At 41.1% G+C, this 17,750-nt stretch overlaps 1 protein-coding gene across 2 annotated transcripts in view; it reads left to right on the top strand.

The window, feature by feature from the left end:
* The window catches only part of QKI (QKI, KH domain containing RNA binding), a 137,039-nt gene that overhangs the window by 107,416 nt on the left and 11,873 nt on the right, over window positions 1-17,750 (top strand). For both annotated transcript variants that reach the window (XM_026044704.1, XM_026044705.1), the window contains exon 5: window positions 16,953-17,040. In XM_026044704.1, coding sequence (XP_025900489.1) covers window positions 16,953-17,040 — 88 coding nt within the window. The remainder of the gene's footprint in view (window positions 1-16,952; window positions 17,041-17,750) is intronic.

Genomic DNA, 17,750 nt, shown 5'->3' with positions numbered 1-17,750 from the left:
AAAAAAAAAAAAAAGTCTTAAAATAACTACTGCTGTGAGGTAAGGTGGGCGGTTTTTAAGAAGTTAAGACATTCTGGTCACTGCAAGGCAGTGAGCGCTTGCACGTTCAGTGTAATGGCAGAGCACAGYGATATTCGGTAGCGTTTCATGCGGTGCTTTAGGTTGGTACTCACAGTATGTAGAAGATGAAGTAACACAAGAGGAATTCTGCTCAAAGGTGAGAGTTGCCTTTATCTCCTCCAGAGTCAAAACACTTAATTGTTAAATTCTCCGCTGTACTGTGTGTGTGCCCTTATTTTGTGTGTGTGCCCTTATTTTCAGTCTGCAAAACTTACTTGATGGGAAGATCCCGTGTCTTTGCAGTCGTGTGGCCTCTCCGGTGGGGTGGGAGTGCGCCCCGAACCCCCTCCCTGCGCACAGAGGTGTTGCTGCTGCTTCCCACCCCACACAGCAGAGCCCTTGCAATCTGAATGGGAAATCTGTCTGGGGAGCAGAGTACAGTAATTAGCAGTCTCTTCAGAGTGTCAGAGCTGAATTACCATTGTAATGGTTTAGCTGGAGGATAAAAGGATTGAATTTGGGTCTGCCTTCCTGCCAAACTAAATGAGTTGCCATGGGAATTTTCAAATATAAGAGGCGTTTACTTAAAGCAATTTGGCGGGTTTGAATAAACTCATAAATTACGGGTTTTAGAGGAGAGATCCCTGCTTTCTCTGGCATGGGCTGAGCAGCAAAGAAGGCTGTTAGAAAGCTGCTTACATTCTTAATGAGAATAAGTTGATCCGTGCTCCTGTGCAGACTATCAGCTTATTAAGGCTAAACTGTTTCTGCTAAATACAGTACAGTAAGCACATTTTGAGAGACAGAGTTTGCAACAAATCCCCGGAGTAAAAAACAAAATCTGATTGCTCTAAACATAAATTGAATTTCCTTTGCTAGATTAGATCTATTTTCAAGTAATGCTATTAAAAATGGTTCTCTGTATTGTTTCAATAAACATTAACCTGCTATTGATTTTTAACTTTCCTCTGTGCATGTAATATTTATTAAAACACTTGTCAAAGCTGCCTCCGAGAGGGGAGGAGGGCAGGGAAGGTTGCTTTTGAAAACAAATAAGGTGCTGTGGCCCTTGGAACTGCTTTTTGCAGGTCACATGTAAATGCTTTCCCAGCTCAGACTCGCCTTCTCTCTGAAGGGAGCTCCGCTCTGACCCGCTGACTTCTTTGTCAGCACCAATGCTATTGAAATGTGAGAAGATGGACTTGGTGCTTTCACAAATGCCTGAAGTGATGAGCATCACTTATGCTTGTTTAACCTTCAGCTGTGCTGAAGAAATCAGCTGTGGTGGGAAGAGCCGGTGACCGGTGCCTGAGCTGTTCTTTCGGGAGCAGGTGGGCAGCATCGGGGCCTGCGGGCCTGAAGAAATGGGGCAGTCTGTTTTGTTTGTGCTTGGATGGCTTGGGGTTGGATCTAAAGTACGTGTTCTAGCACRTGCCACACTTGGACTCGTCTGTAATTTCCCAAAATATCTTAGATACGATATCTAGATCAAGGTTTAAATCATTCCCATTATGCACCTCAAATCTCAAGTCATCGTAAGTATTGAGCTGTTGCAGATGAACTAATTAAGAAGAGAGCAATACTGCCTTAAGGGTGACGGTTTAGATTTTTGYTTAAAGAAGTGAAAATTAACTTAAAACTCCTGACAGAATATGACTCTCTTTTGTAAGTTAATATAAGAAAATAATGCAAATAACTCTTCATGATCCAGGACAGAACCAAGTGTTTTGCTTGGTACAAATAGCTTTACAGCGGCTCCCCAAGTACATTCTGTGAAACAAACCAACAGGCAAAAAAAAAAAAAAGTTGAGGTTTTTTTTTGTTTGTTTTCTTCTTTTATTTTCAAATTTCATGCTCTCTGTCTGATTTTTGCTGCATTTCAAGTTTTGGTTCCGTAGACCTGGGGAGCTTTCTAGAGGCCTGTCTTAGTTTAACTTGATTGATCCCTCCTCATCCTCCCTTCTGCTCTGCTGCGGGTGAGATGGCAATAGGAGCATGGGAAGAGCCTAGGCTGGCATTTCTGCTGAGGCAGATGTTGGGATGGGTCTATTGGATAATTGCTAATGACTGAAACCATTTGGGCTTCGTCAGAGGATCTTAGCTTTGCAGTACCAGTGAGGGAAAGTGAGGGAAAAAGTGGAATTGTTTTGTAATATTTCACTTACCAAGGGATATTGTAGCCGGTAAATTATTAATTAGTCCCATCAGACACATATCCTTCTCCAGGCTGAATGAAGACATGCACCAGTCAGGTTACATGATAGAAGATGGTTATTTTCTTTGAAGGATATTCTGTTTTAACTTGTGAGCAACGTAAAGAGAAATCTTTTCTGTTAAAATATTGCCACGACCTGTTTAGTAACTCTGGTGCAGCCATCCAAAAGTGTAACACAAAAACCTGMGTAGAACTCACGTTATCTGTTGTGTTGTCTGAGATGGACCCACTGAGACTTGACTCTGTGCTTCCACTTGCAGTACAGATCTGCTCTCTGCCTCGCTCTTGAGCCCGGCTGCAGACTTCTGCTCATTTTGTGGGCAGATATCACAAAATACCAGAGCACTTCTCAGGCYTTTGCAGGACCTCATTTTATTTGCAAATGTTAGACAAGTAACCCTTAAAATTTAGTGGTTATTTTTGAGAGGTTAGTAACCTTGCTGAAGTCTGACGAGCACCAGAGCACACGAAGGAGCATCAGGGATATACAGAAAAGACATGAGTAACACGGTAGAGAAGCGGGAAGCTCTCTGAAGTACTTGTTCCCTGTGTTTAATACGTTAAATTTCTAATGTTTTGGACTCCTGCTGGTCCAGGAATCTAGGGAATCAAAGAAATGTGCTTTCTACTACACTAGTAGGGCAGCAGCTGTTTCTTTTCAATGCTTTCCTCCCCCCTTCCACCCTCCCCCTTCAGTGCTGTGTTCTTTTAAAGTATTTTTAGCTATTCTCCATTTTTTTCTTCTACTAGATATTGTTATATTGGCCTGTGATCTCTAGATCCCTCCACTTTGTTTCTTTCTATTATCGTTTTTGCTTGGCCACTAACCCATACACTTTTGGGAGCAGAAGTTGTGCGTACATGTTGCTGGTGTCTGAATTCCAGATCAGAACCTATAAATGCTGTTATACAAAAAACAATTTTTCATAGAGAGGCATGGAAATGAAATGCATATTCCTAAGTCTTGGCTAAAGAAAATCAACAGACAGATATATATCTCAATACGTACACTGATTTTCCTTTGTAGGGCCCTCAAAATATCAACTGGTGCATAATCTTCAGTTTATTAGCATGTAGATTATTATTGGATATTGACAGCTGGTGTGGAATTTAAATGTGGATTAGGTTTAGGTGTAAAAAGTTACCCATTGAAGGTGCTGATGTTTTGAAAGAAGCTTAAATTGGATTTTTTTTTTTTTATTTTTTATTTTTTTTTGGTATTTCAAGAACAGGGAATGCTGAAAGAACCTTTGAATATCAACGAAGCTGAAAGATGGCAGTAATACATGGATGCGTTTAGATAATTACTGAGTAAATAGTTGACACTGGTTTTTGCTTTTGATGAACAGTCTACAAACAGGGAGCAAAGAGTTTGCACAGTTTAAGGTTGAGATTGGCAACGCTGGTAAGCCAGGATTTAATACTATTCCTTCATTGTCTACCATAATGAAGAGAGCTAAAGGAAAAAGACAACAGGAGAAATGGGCAGAACCTGGCTAGAATCAAATGTAAGACTTTAAGAGAAAGGGAGAGGAATAAGAGCAATGAGTTGGAGTTGTTTAATGTGGAAGTACGTTGACTGATTGTCAGATGATAGTTTCCGACTTCATCTGCAGCTGGTAAAGAAAATGTCAGGCTCTCAGGTTGGAGTCTAGGCTGCTGCTAACTAGTTAGCAAAATGAAGTCTCTTGACGTGCGGTGAGTGAAGCAAGAGCTCCCCTGCGTCTCCCCTCCTCGTGCTGGTGCGAGCCTGCAGCCAGCTCTTCAGCGTCGCCTCGCAGAGGTGCTGGGGCGAGAGCCCTGATGGCTGAGCGGGTCCCACAGCACGGCCCAGGGCTAGCAGTGTGCCCGGGGAAGTTCAACTAAGGACTAAGCACTGCGGCCAGCAGCAGTTATATTTGCTTAAGGTATTATGGAAGTGCCAGCTGAGAGGCTGAATTTTGYATTTTCTGAACTGTTTTTGACCCCTTTGAAAACTGTAGATCACTGTGCCTCATCGCCTGCAACTAATTGCCAGGCAGRGAAAAAACAATATAACTCCTGATTTCTTTTTTCTCCTACCTGCCTACACCTGCCTTCCGTGTGTCATTCTGCTTTTGTTCCATTTTGTTGTTTTTCCTTTGAGGGTCTCAGCTGAAGGCCGGCCTGTGCGGATGCACTGCAGCTCATTTTTACGCATTCCAGAAAAAAATATTACATTTAATTTTCCATTTACTCGAATCACTTCATAATTGCTCAAGTCTTTCTGTCCTTTTGAACATTTGCTCTGTCTGTTTTAACTGATTTAAGTGTCTTCTGTCTCTTCCCACTGATAATAGTGAAAGAAATATTCTGCATGTCCTGTCAAATAGTGTCCAAAACTTCCATGCTTTTTTAACTTTGTTTCTTAGTTTTTATGCCACATCTTGTAACTGAACGATTTAATTGCACTTTTTCCAGCTTTCTTTTTTTTTTTTTTTCTTTCTGTCAGTATCTTTTACATGCATTAAGGAAGTATTTTTAATACAAAATATGATCTATAAGTATATAATCCATAAAGTTAAAGAGAATATATGAATTTAGGTATCATTTTGAAATATTCATGAGATTCTAGAATTCAGGAGATTAAGAGGAGCTCAAGTGATTTATTCTGTTGTACAGAACGTATTGTAAGGCACTTTTATTGCTACGTATGCACCTTGTCTACTGGTATATGAAATGATAATTCTGCAGTTCTTGACACTGTTCTTATTTCAATCTCTAAATAGAAAGTTGATTTCTCTGAATGGCTGGATTGTACCAAGTGTTTAGAGAATTGGAGTCTCTGAACAACATTAAAGCATCTATAGAGAAAGATTTGGGGAAAAAAAATCAAGGATGAAACCTAGAAAATGAGGGAGTGTTGATATGTATGACAGGGATTTCAAGGATCGCTTTGAAAAGTGGGGAAAATTGCATTTTGGAAATGGGCACGTGGAAGTCTTGTTAGTAGGAAGAAGTTGATGGTAGAATTTTAACCAAGTGTCATATGCAATGTGCTGGTTGTGAACGTACAGGATAAAAACGAAACCACCACTGAACACATTTTGGGGTTATTAGGATGGATTTTCTTTTTTTGTAAGCATTGTGCTTGTCCTTCTCTGCAAAGTTGGTATAATATGCATTTGGCATTTAGGAGTAGTCAAAAGGTTACAAGGGGTATCCCACTTAGAAATATCATAGGATTAGCCTATCAAAAATGCTTTCCTGAGCGTGACGTGACAACATTGATCTAGGGTGTGATTGTAGCTTGTTTCAGCAGGAACCTAGGTACACGACTCCTTAAAAACAGGAAAGGAAAGCTCTTCAGTGAAATTGTGGTGTAAAATCCGATCCAGAGTGCTTGAGCAAGCTGGGCAAACGGAGCAGTGTAAAATATGCAAAGTTCAGCAGTAAATAGCAGTTCAGAAGCCTTGACTATCATTTATTTCTGACCTGGGATGACAGGCTTCTAAGTTGCAGTGAAATTTGATCACGTGAATAATGTGAAACCTGCTAAGTGGTCATGTAAGTGTTGTGTTTATGTTCCTACTGAGGAGGGAGGTTTTGAAGTCAGTGTGTAGAACTGGAGGGAAGGAGAGTGGGAAATGAAATTTAAGATAGGCCTGATCTATACATCTCACATTTTAAGGCAGAAAGTTAGGCTTAAAGAAGGTTCTCAGACTACAGAAGATAGTTTTTATGGAAACTTCTGCATTATCAAAACTCACTTTCATGAAAGCTTTCCTAACTGCTGTGCATAAATTGCTCAGGCATATTTTCCTGTGCAAATTAGTAAATAATGGAAAGGTGTTTTTAGTCACTTCAGTAGTAATGCTTTTTATTTCTTTTGAATGGTTCTTTTAAATCTCTAATAATAATTGCAGAAGTAAATGATTGTTAGTTTTAGGGATTTATAAACTGTCTTTGAAAAATACAACAAGGAATGCAGCTTCATATACAAAAATGGATGTTTAAAAAAATGTTTTATCTCTACTAGATGATAGAAAAAAATTATTTTCTTGTATATCAAAATCTGGATGTTAAATGTTGACCTTTAAGTATGTGATAAATGCCTGACCCCACAGAGGGATTTGGAAAGAAATTGGTTTTAATTTCTTTATCATGGTCAACAACTTTCACTCCAGTTTCAAGTTCCAGATCTCTTTTGGAAGTATAATACATTAATTAAATAAAAAAGATTATATGTGATGGAAATGATTTTGTCCATGTGGCAATATATGTCTACAGGCAATATATGAATCTTCTTTCCTGTCAGAAGTCAAATAATTATCACTAACTGTTGTAGTARTTCTATACTATTGTGGAGTAGCTGTAAGAGGCTGAACTACGAGGTRTTGTAAGAATGGCCTCTACTTGATGTCCGCCTCGTGCTCCCCTCATGTGACCACGTGAAGATACATCCAGGGTGAGCTGCGTTTTGAACAGCCTCTTTTCTGTGCAAGTGTCCCGGCCGCCAGCGCGTTTAGCAGACACACACCTGCGGGGAGTTCCTGCCCCTCGGCCGCGAGGCGCCCAGCGGCCGCAGCGCTGCCGCCCCCCTCTCCGGCGCCCACGAGGGCCCCCGCGGCCACTGCCCGGAGCGGCGGGAGCCTTCCCGGGCGGCCCTGCCGCCGAGCAGAGGGGCTCAGGGACTGCTCGCGCTCCTGCCGCCTCCCCGGGCTGCGCTGCGCCCAGGCTGCAGGCCGCCCTCGGCGCCGTGCCCTGCGTCTGCGCCGGCGCCCGCTCCGCTAGCCCTGCGCGCCTGCTGGACGCGCTTGTGAGCTTGCAGGGGAGTCCCCAGGAGTCCCTAGAGCCGGGTGCTCAGAGCCGGGTCCCTGGAAGCTTTCGCTGTTGTTTCCTCAAGTGGCCCAGAAATTTCAGGCTGGCGTCCGCTGTATTTTTGTGCGTTCTAGATTCTACTAGCGTTTGTTGTTGGACTGCTCCTCCTCACGTGTTGCAGCGTGCTCGGAGGGAGGCAGTCTCAACAATTGTTAACTTTGCCATTGCGCTGCCTGTTATTTTGGAAATTAAACCATTTAGTTGAATGTTTTACAAAAGGGAGGGTAGGTAAAATCCAGATAGTGGCAAGTGTGTTTATTCTTCTTCTGTTTTACTTTAAGGATGTTTGAAAATGTTACAACCATGATAAAAGCTACTGTGCAACAGCTGCTCCCTGAATATTAACATTTTATAATTGGATAAGCCTAAACATTCAGGTTTTTACTCTGTGTTGTAATACATGAGTTTATTTTACTCAGTGTCCCTTTTCAGGACACCTCTACCTTATAAATGAAAATGCCTTAAGTTCCCTCCACAGCTTGCTTTGCTGTGTGCCAGTGTTCAACCCTGAATGAAGCCCCTTGAAGGCACTTGAAAGCTTTATACTAATTCTTAGCAACAATCTTTCCACTCTTCATCACAAGCAGTTACTTTTGTCTTGCTTCTGGAAGGAGACAGGCTTGTCTCTTTCTTTCCAGGTTAGTAAATCTGCTCTGAAATAAAGTGTCATTTGCTTTTTTGTTCTATTTCKGGATGGGAACAGTGTGTTGTGGGGTTTTTGTTGTTGTTGTTTTTCTCTTTTAGGACATGCTTTGCATATGAAAACGTGATAATATTACAGTAGCATTTTGTGTTTCAAAGACTTATTTATTAAAATAGTAGCATAACCGGAAAAATATGGTACTGGAATCTCTAGGGTTTGCAAAAAATATATATTTTTCATTTGATTTCTGTGTTCAGTGCCTTTACTTCAGGATTTCTGCAGCCATTCGTYATGTATGAACTCTGCCCTTAGATAGAAAACTAGGGGGGAAAARGGAGGAGAAGATAAATGTAGCAGGTCAGAATAGACCTATCTGCACAAATTTTAATTAGCTAATCATTAAATTGTTGTAATAGTGGCCTCATTGTGTGGTTGTTATATCATATAAATTGGTGACATCTTGATAGTTAAATCATTTCCATATTATATCATTTGCTTAATTCGGGAGGCGTTAAAGCATTTGTCCTGATACAACCAGAGCTTGTCAACACAGTCTGAGTRGTTTGGCATAATTTAGCCTGCTGCAAAGGCTACAGCTGGAATGAAGACCTGCATAATACAGGTTGTGCTTGGTTGCTGTCCTCGTTGGGTCTGTAGGAGGTTCACAGTACTTGCAGTGGGCTGGCAGTGCCCTGCGGGGAGATTTGTACCGTACATTTGCGTGTAACCTGGTAGCCTCCCAAAACTAGAAATACCAAAAAGAAGTTTTGGCTCTGGAAGTTTTAAACTGGGCTTACACATTGCTAAAGATGGATCTAATGCTGAGATTATATTATTGGTAGCTGTTTCATTTGAATCTTAAGTATTTTTTAATAAATATTAAAAAGTTTATATTGGTATAATCATGCCAGAAAACTTTTTAGAAGATACTGTATTCATGTTTTCTTCTAGGGAACACTTAGCAGTTTTTGTTGCTGCTGTTTTCCCTTGGACAGACGTTGTGAAAGATGCGTGAATTGCTGAAGCGCTGGTGTGGCTCCTGGAGGTTCCTGTCATTGACTTTATTAGCGCTGTTAAAAGACTGAGGCGGGAGGGGAGAAATGAATGGAAGTTCAAAAAATGTTAAAGCATCAATTCTAGAATTAAATACTGTTGGATGTCTGTTATAACTCATCTGAAGGACTGATTTCCTTCACAGCCCAAAACCCTGTTATATAAATATGAGCCCTTTATCTCCATCCCAAAGAAACGTCACCATGAGCATGGCAGTCACTTGAGGTCAAACGGTGATATTTTTTTCCTAGTACATTAACAACTTGTACTCGGAGGGTCTGTGGTGAAACACCTGGTTCCACGAGGTTTCGCCAATACTGTGTTTCAGTCTAGCTTATAAAAATGTGCTTTGTGGTGATTTTTTGTGCCTGATGTATGCTTTCTTGTTGCTGAAATGGAAGGAGGCTGAGGGGGCATAAGGATTCCCAGAAATATAGCTGGTAAGCCAGGTGTCGTGTTCGAGCAGGGATGTGTCAGATAAGGGAAGCATAAGGAGATAACRCTGCCTCTTCCCTACCCTGGGTATCCTTAGAGCTGTGACCTGAGCTTTTGTCAAGTGAAACAACATGGGCTTCTTTGCATATCACTTGAGCTGAGAGCTGGCTTTGAGAAAGATAAGCACACCGTGTTGCCCAGAAGAAATAATGATACTGATTTATCTTTGCTTGTCCACCTAGACATAGCAGCATGCATCAGGGTTGAAAAGCAAACAGGGAAATAACGGAGTCATTGCTTGCCACCCATTCAGTGCCACAGCACCATTAAAGGTATATGGGATTCTTAGAAATATGGCCAGTTTCTATATAGTGATGCATTTTATTTCTTTTCAAAAGTATTTGGTGATGCTTGCTTTTATGTAAGAATAACTGTGAAGTTATGTGAGAACAGAGCTCTCTGGAAAATTCTTGTTAATGTAAAACTCTACTGCACTCTTTCTGCTCCATCACCATGATGCCAGGCAGCGCTTCAAGGGAAAATGTAAAATATATATAGAAGTTGTTGGTAAATATTTTAACTATCAATATTTATGTTCTGGGCATGGAAGAGAAAACCAAATGTTTTGCTAGTTTTTTTTTGAGGGCCTGGGGTGACAATATTTATCCTTTAGCACCAGAAGTTAGCATTTTCAAAAGACAAATATAGTGTCTTGCAAAGAGTCATCAACTAATAGTTTGGTTACTCGAASTCAAAATTCTTCAAAAAGGATACTTTCTATCTTTCTCTYYCTCTCTCTCTYTCTCCATCTCTATCTCCATCTCTATCTCTCTTATCTATCTTGACATTATTGTCATCTTGTCTCTTTAGTTAGGATTTTATTGTGCTGGTTACTTCAGATAGTATAATAAGGTGGACATATGAAAAGGCTTTCCAAGCAGAAAAGATTTCAAACATGTAAAACTTAACTTCAAGGACTCCAGTTTGTATTAGTTCACGATCTTTTACTGTACGTGTTACTTCTGGTGTGKTYTTTTTTTTTTTTTTTTTTTTGCTTTTAATACGTGCCTGTCCAGGAATCTGTAGTATATTGTATGCGAGGTTTTCCTCCTTTATCGCTTGTGAATGGAAGGTTTTTGGCGCTGAATGGAGACACTCGTGTAAAGGACGTGCGCCCGGCGCGCAGTGCGCCTGGGAAACATACGGACGGGCGAGTGCGTGTGTGGAGCCCAGGGGTACGGGACGTCCAGGAGATGCTCCCGTGGCACTGGGATCTTTTAGCAAGTTTCTTGTTCAACTAAGAACTCKCAGCTGTTTTCTGTGAAGCAGATAAGCCGCTTGAAGAGTAATGAACATCTTCCTGCTTGGTGTGCGTGTCTTACTGGAGATACGGTTGTAGGAAAGTTGTTTATTTCTGTGCAAATTAGAGGTGATTTTTCCATTTAAGGAAAGCTTTTAAGTATCCTTGTTCATTATCATGGTGSTTTTTTTCAGTAATTGCCAAGTTTTCTGCCATTCTGTTTGGAGAGTGTTGAAAATAATGTCGGAACTGTGTACTTAAAAATACATTGTGTTTTTGGCAAAACTCTCAACCTGAAGCACCTGTAGAGAGAAAAAAAAAAAAAAAAAAAAAAAAAAGGCAAATGGCTTCAACAAAATGTGTGTGCTGGAAGAGGTAGCTCCTGCGCTTTGAGGGTGGTGGGAAAGGCCCCAAACTGTTGCTGAGCACCCCTGTTGAAGCAGAGCTGGGGTAGGGATCTGCATGAGAAATCGCCCCAGAGGAAAGCACTGCTCTTTGGTGCCTTTGGGTCACTCTTGCCCGTGGGCCTGGTGCAACAGGCCCCGCTCCAGGTGGCAGGGAAAGATCAACAGGGGGTTTGGCCTCTCTGCCYGCAGCTGCTTTGGGCCTCTCTTGGCTCCAGCGGCGCTTCTGCTTCCTGCTGCTCGTGTCCTCTCCTCGGCGGGCGGCCTGCAAGGAGCTGCTCCCCAGCGCCGGGCGGGCTGAAGCCCCTGCGRCTGCACTTGCTCTAAGCTAAAACGGCAGCCGAGGCCTGCAGCCTTTGGGAGCTGGGAATGTGGCCCAAGGGCAGCAGTGTGCAACACGGTTGCAAAAATGTCGGCAAAACAGACGGCGTTTGGAAGCCTGGCTGTCAGTCCAAGCCACTCGCATCGCCTAAATGAGCTCTCCTGCATCAGTGTGAATGGAGGGAGAATTACATTTGTCACTTTTCAAAGTGGTTACTGTAATGGGAAAATGAGCATCATATGAGCAGAACGGGTGGGTATACAAATGCCGAAAACAGTTTTTGTTCACGGCGTGGACAGTAATGAGAATTACAATATGTTTCTGGAGACTTACCTGGGTAAGAATCCTAAGATTAAGGGGATTTTGTGAGGAAAAGGAACCATGCTGTTGGCGAGGGGTTGTTTGGCTTGTGAGCACCACGGTGCCTGCCAGGCTGGGTTCAGGTCCTGCTGCAACGCGTGCGCGCGCTTGCTCCAGGGCTCTGAGTGGTGGCACCATTCCCGCCTGCTCCTGTTCCTGCCTCCTCTCCCTGATGGCAGCTCCCTCSGCTTCGCCACTGTAGTTGGCTCTGTGCTTCTCATCCTGTTGTTCCCCTCGCTTCAGAGCTAACTCTATGGAGAATCTAACTTGAAAACACGCAGTAAACAACAAGTAAATGTGTGTGGCTACATTAAAAAATGATTGGTTTATGTTAGCATATACTTAAGTCTGAAATTTGATTTCCTCATGAAATTCCTTTTTATTTTTTTTCTTTAGAAAAGACTTCCTAAAATAATCAGATTGTTAGTTCTCATATTATCTGACACTGTATCCCAAATAAGAAGTTGTTTGGACTACAAATCTACTGTGCTATGAGAAGGAACGGATATCCAAGATTCCATAATTAAAATAAATTTTAAAATTAAGTAAATACTATGCTTTTTGAAACAGCTGTAAATTATCTTTAAATTAATATAATTTAAAAAGCATTTTTTGTTCATTTTCACTCRCTGTCTTCCCGAGGGTTAGTTCTGTCCTTTAGCAGATTGTTTTGGAAAGCATCATGCTGCATGAACCAAGGAAGGGTAGATGATACATAGCTGTTCAAAAAGCTTATATGAGCTGAGTATATTTGAAGTAAATATACATTGAAAGCCACTTACACACGGGATGTTTAAGCAGTTTTTCTATTACAATTTTAACAGTGGTATGGTTTAATTTACATAATAACTGTGTGGTTGTCCTCGTTACGTCCTTCAGTGAAACAGAAGCTTTATGTACTTCTGTTTGGAGTCTGCGTGCTTGATGCTTTCCAGCACTATATGTACTGTATGTATATATTTGTGCATGTTTATATCTTACAACATCTCTTCTGTCCTTTCTTTCTTCTGCAAGTGAAAAGAGTAAATACGCACTGCAAAACATGATAAAATAGAGTAGGGCTCTGTGGAGAATGTAGCTTGATTACTGCTGCTTGCACTTCTTGATAAAATAAGCAAGTGACGCTGTTTGTAACTAGCAGTGAAGATATTAATAAAACAGTAAATTTGGTGAGCTACCTGCGTAGCACAGTGTAATTAATAGCACACTGAAGCTCTAAGGCGCATAGGTGGCTCCTGTATATTGATTTCAGAAGTATTTTTAAGGGTAAGTGGAGCTCTGAGCATCTGTGGGTATCTCAAGCTTAGCAGGGTTCAAGGAAAGCTTGGACGTTGATATTGGGGAAAAAAAGGCATTAGGAGTGGGAAAAGAAGACAAAATAGAGTGTTTTATCTAGGCTGTTACTAATAGCATTTATTGCATATCTTTTAATAGTTTCAACTTTCTTTGAAACAACTGGTATTACGTAATGTAGGAGACAGAATCATGTTTTGTTTTATTTGGTTTCATTTTGGGGGCGAGGCGAGTCAGTGTAGACCGTTTTTATTTTGAATTCTGTGATTTTGGGAGGTGTTTTTAAGCCTCCTGTTGTTCTCTCCTGCATACCTCAAACCTGCCAGCAGATGTGGAGACAGGGCTTTTGGGGTGGGTTTGGTTTTCTTCCCTCAGTGTATTTCCAGTAAACGATGGCAAAGTTGGACACCTGGCACTTCTGCAAACAGGATGATTTAAAACATTCTGGCATCTGTTTCATGCAGAAATGGAGTAAATGCCACTAAAYAATGACAGCAAAAGGTTCTCCATCAGTTCTAATGCCAACAAGTAAACAGAAATATGTGCAGATCTACTACCAGCACCGAGAGAGCTGGAGCTGCCGCTTGCTGCTTGCTGTAACCCCGGTGCCTGTGAATCCTCCCCGGTGGCGGTCGAACAAGCGGGCGCTGAGGGCGGCCCGGCTCGCCGGCCTGCGGGGCCTGCAGCTCCCTCGGGCCCTGGCGCCGGGCGGCTGCTCCTCAGGCTCCTCTCTGCCCGTGATCGGCGAGCAGCTGCGAGCACTCCCGCTCACAGTTATCAGYTATGCCTCAAGATACCCAGTTAAGGGTGGTGGGGGGCTGTTTTTGTTTTGTTTTTGTTTTGTCTTGATCTGCGTGCTAGACTGTGCGTAAGAAAATCCAAGGGAAAGCACTGCAGCATTAAGGGGATGATAGGTTTGAGTCGATCACTTAAGCTGCAACTAAGCAATGCAAATCTGGCTCTAAGTGACCTTACTGATGTCTGCTTCAGGCAGCTTCTCCTGGGTGCCAATGAGCGCGCTTTGTTGCGGATGCCGTGCGGGTAACGCACTGCTCCTGTGGAGGTAGCCCTGGCCCTGCCRTCCTTTGCTCTCACGGAGCCGAGCGCCTCGAGCTGCAGGGATGCTCCGCACACTGCCCTTGATGTGCTCTCCGTTTGGAGCAGGGTGGCATGGGCCCTTCCTCCCCACGGCTCCGGCTCCGGCTCCTGCTAAACAACACCCAAGCGGAGAGTTGGCCGCGCGCGCTGGGGTGTGCAGGAGCCTCCGGCTGCCACTGCGCCACTAAGAAGTGCTCTGAGGTCTTCAAGGGTGTTTTGGAGCATTTTTAGCAATAAATGGTTATCAGCTGCTGAGAGGTACTCCAAGGCGGGGGAAAAATGCCAAGATAACAGTTAAGAGCTTAGGATGTTGCAGTCCACTGTTATTTTTGTAAAAGTGCTTCGTGAAATCTGGGTAATTGCCTCAGCTTTTCTTGTAGGAAGTGTTGTGACCTATAGGAAAATGTTAAAGAGAGTGAGGGTGATTATTTGACTTCTGTTGCTTTTAAGTTTGTCTAACGCTTTCTTTGGAGGATGTCAGAAGAGAAAAAAAAATCTTTTCTGTCTTAAAATTCATATCCTATAAATAGGTCCATTTGCAAATTATTCACTGAGGTCCCAAATCTGGGATTATAGAGTTACTAAAATTATCCCAGTAAATGGAATGTAAGATTCAGCATTTACTGAGCCTCATTAATGGCTGTCAGATCAGTCATCTGAACTCTTTTGGGAGATACCGAACAAGTTTAGTAACCTTAATGGAGCTTTATGGGAGATGCAGCTGACACTGTGGGTTTTTTGTTTCGTTGTTTCATTTAGAAAAGAGAGAGGAGGAGAAGGGGGTCAAAAAGCCAGTAGCAAAAGCATGGCCCTTATGAAGAGATGCGGGGAAGAGAAATCTCTGCTCTGGGGGGTTGTTTTTCAAGGAAAGAAAATGACGGGAATTTCTGAACTCTGGATAGAAAGATGGATTCTTTTATTTATTTATTTTTTATTGCATCGTGATTGACTTCATAGTCTAGATAATTTACCCACAGTGATGCTATTTAGAAGTAGTCATTTCTAAAATGAAGCAACTTTTGCACATAGGCTGCAAGTCTGTCCTGAGCACAGCACATTAAGCAGGCTGTAATCGGTCCATTTTGTATTCCAGAGGGTCTGATGTTAAAGCCTATAGAGATTGAGGTCTGTGAATAATACACTACTTAATTGTACCATTAATTTACTGTTAAAATGGTAATATGTATTTACATTTTAAATATTTATGCTCATCAGTGTGTGGTGCRAGTCCACTGCGTAGCACTTAATAGCCAAAATTCTTTCAAAGGTTTAATCTTTGTTATATAACTTTTCAGTATTACAGTTGGGGCTTGCAGATCCCACATGTGAAAGTAATTCAGCCTTGACAGTTGTGGGTGGCTGGCTGGATACTTGAGCATTCCTCACGCTAAGGATTGTATTTGCTTAAATGCCACTTTAACTGGATTAAAACTTCTCTGTGTGTTTTGGTGCTTGGTAACTTCCCAAATTCCCAAATTGTAAATTCCCAGATTTGGAGAATAAAGTTTGTGTAAAATTTTTTGCCTTAAGCTAGCCTGGAAAATTTTGGAACAACTTCTGTTAAAATTTTGGAATGAGTAAAGGTAGATCTCACAAATCACTCCACTTTTCAGGAATAACTTTTGCGGCTGCAATGTTGTAACAAAACCAGACTTAACTACTTATTTATTTATTGGTAGTGATTGCTCTTCTTTGGTGGGGGGGCGGGGAGGGTTAGTATTTTTTTCATAATTACCTGTATTAATTCCAACCATCCACAGGAGCTAGAGTTTAAGACAGATGAACAGCCCTCCTTGGTGTCATACTATCTAAGAGTTTTCACACTACTTATTACCCGGACTCACTTATTAGCTTGGAAATTCTAAGTATTTGGAAAATAGTGTAATAACAGACTAGATAAGCTGTTGGGTTTTTTTTGTTGTTTTTTTTTTTTTTAATTTTTAATTAGGAAAGGAAAGAGAGTGCAAATAAGCTGACACTTAAGCCCCTCCCTTTTCCATCTAAATTTTCAGTAATAGCAGAGCATCTGAGAGTGCAAGATGGGAATTTAGCATCAAAGTAGAGAGGGATGACCTTGAATGGGATGATAGGTACGGCTTGATTGAATCTCCTATGTCACTGTACTATCATTAGCAGAATGCAGACTAAACAACTAGCAGTGTTTCTGGGAAGGCAGTAAAAATCAGAAGATCTGAAAATGTCCAGTTTTAGTTTTATTTCACACAACTTTACAGTATATTTTTGGTCAGTAATTGAGAAAGCGGGGGGAAGTTTCTTTTTTCTAAATATTACATAATATTTATGCAAGCTGCAGAATACAGAAAGAGCAGATAGCTTCAGGGAAGTCATTTTTATTGAGTCAAAATTATTTATAATGTATAAATAATAGTTGTATCCTAATCGGAACACATGTACATGTATCATAATTATGAATTTTGCCTTAAAGCAAATTAATGTGTGGAAAGCCTCTCAAACATTTTTTTTATAAAACAGTCAGTATCCACAGCAGTAGATCATGTTACCATAAATTGTAATTATATGAAATTCATGGCGTTTATTCTTCTAATCTACTCAAAAACCCTAATTAAAATGCCCCCTTAGGAGTGTTTATATGGTTATTTTACTAAGACTTAAGAAGAAGTTTCCTTAAAGAGCTTTTATCGAGCACAATTTAAATGTAACCCTGTTTTTAGAACTTAGGACATGGGTCTTTTTCCCCCTCTGAGATGTTTATTAATCCCAGTTTGTGATAAACAACAGACAACTTGGAATTAACTTAGGAATCTTTTACAAGCCCTACTGCTTTGGTGACTAATGGTACACAGGTATTTTCTGTGGTTAAATCTTGCAAACACTTTTCTGGGTCCCTGAGATCTTGGGCACCAGTGACACAGTGAGTCTAACTGTCTTTTCTGTCTTTTCATCTGCAGGCAGAAGGAGAAGACAGCCTTAAAAAGATGCAGCTGATGGAGCTTGCAATTCTGAATGGCACCTACAGAGATGCCAACATCAAATCACGTAAGCACGTCATGATCTTGAGAGTCAGTGACTGCCTGCCTGTATTGGCAGGCTTTGTGTCCCCAAGCTGCTTAGGGGCAGAGGTGCAGTGGTAACTTTGTTCTCCTGGAAAGGGGTGTTAACTACTTCCCTCTCCGTGCCCTCCCCTCCTTTTTTTTCAAGCAATATGCATGGGTTGAAATCTTTACAAACACACAATTTAATCAGAATTCAACCCTTAAGCCAGATTTTTTATTTTACAATATTTTTTTCTTTAGTGTATATCAAAGACAGTGGACTCCTTTCCGATTTTATTCTTTAGAGATAAGTTGGAGAATACTACAAATGTTCAGGATACTGGGACTACATTTTTCTGTATTTTATTCCTTCCTTTCATCTTGCTTGCATGTATTGCCCCAATGTTATGTTTTTCCAATGATTCATCAGCTGATTTCACACGAGTTCACAGAGATCAGTGATGTAATGAGCCATTTTTTACTGTTTCTTACATCGATTTGGTGTGTGAATGCTTTTGCAAGCACTTGTATGCACAGTTTTAAATTTGGAAAATAATTCTGCACAACTCCTAAGAAAGCAGATACTTAATATATGTGATGTTTTTTTCTCTGACTTTAAATCTAAATTTTATTCCTGAAAATGTAGTTGCTAATACAGTTCCAAAGTACTTTTTTTTTTTTTTTTTTTTTTTTTTTTTTTTTTTTTTTTTTTTT

This window comes from Nothoprocta perdicaria, unplaced genomic scaffold (assembly GCF_003342845.1).
Source record: "Nothoprocta perdicaria isolate Ctin4 unplaced genomic scaffold, notPer1 scaffold_38, whole genome shotgun sequence".
NCBI lineage: Eukaryota > Metazoa > Chordata > Aves > Tinamiformes > Tinamidae > Nothoprocta > Nothoprocta perdicaria.
Note: the sequence above shows the minus strand (reverse complement) of the source record. Positions and strands in the feature narration are given on the sequence as shown.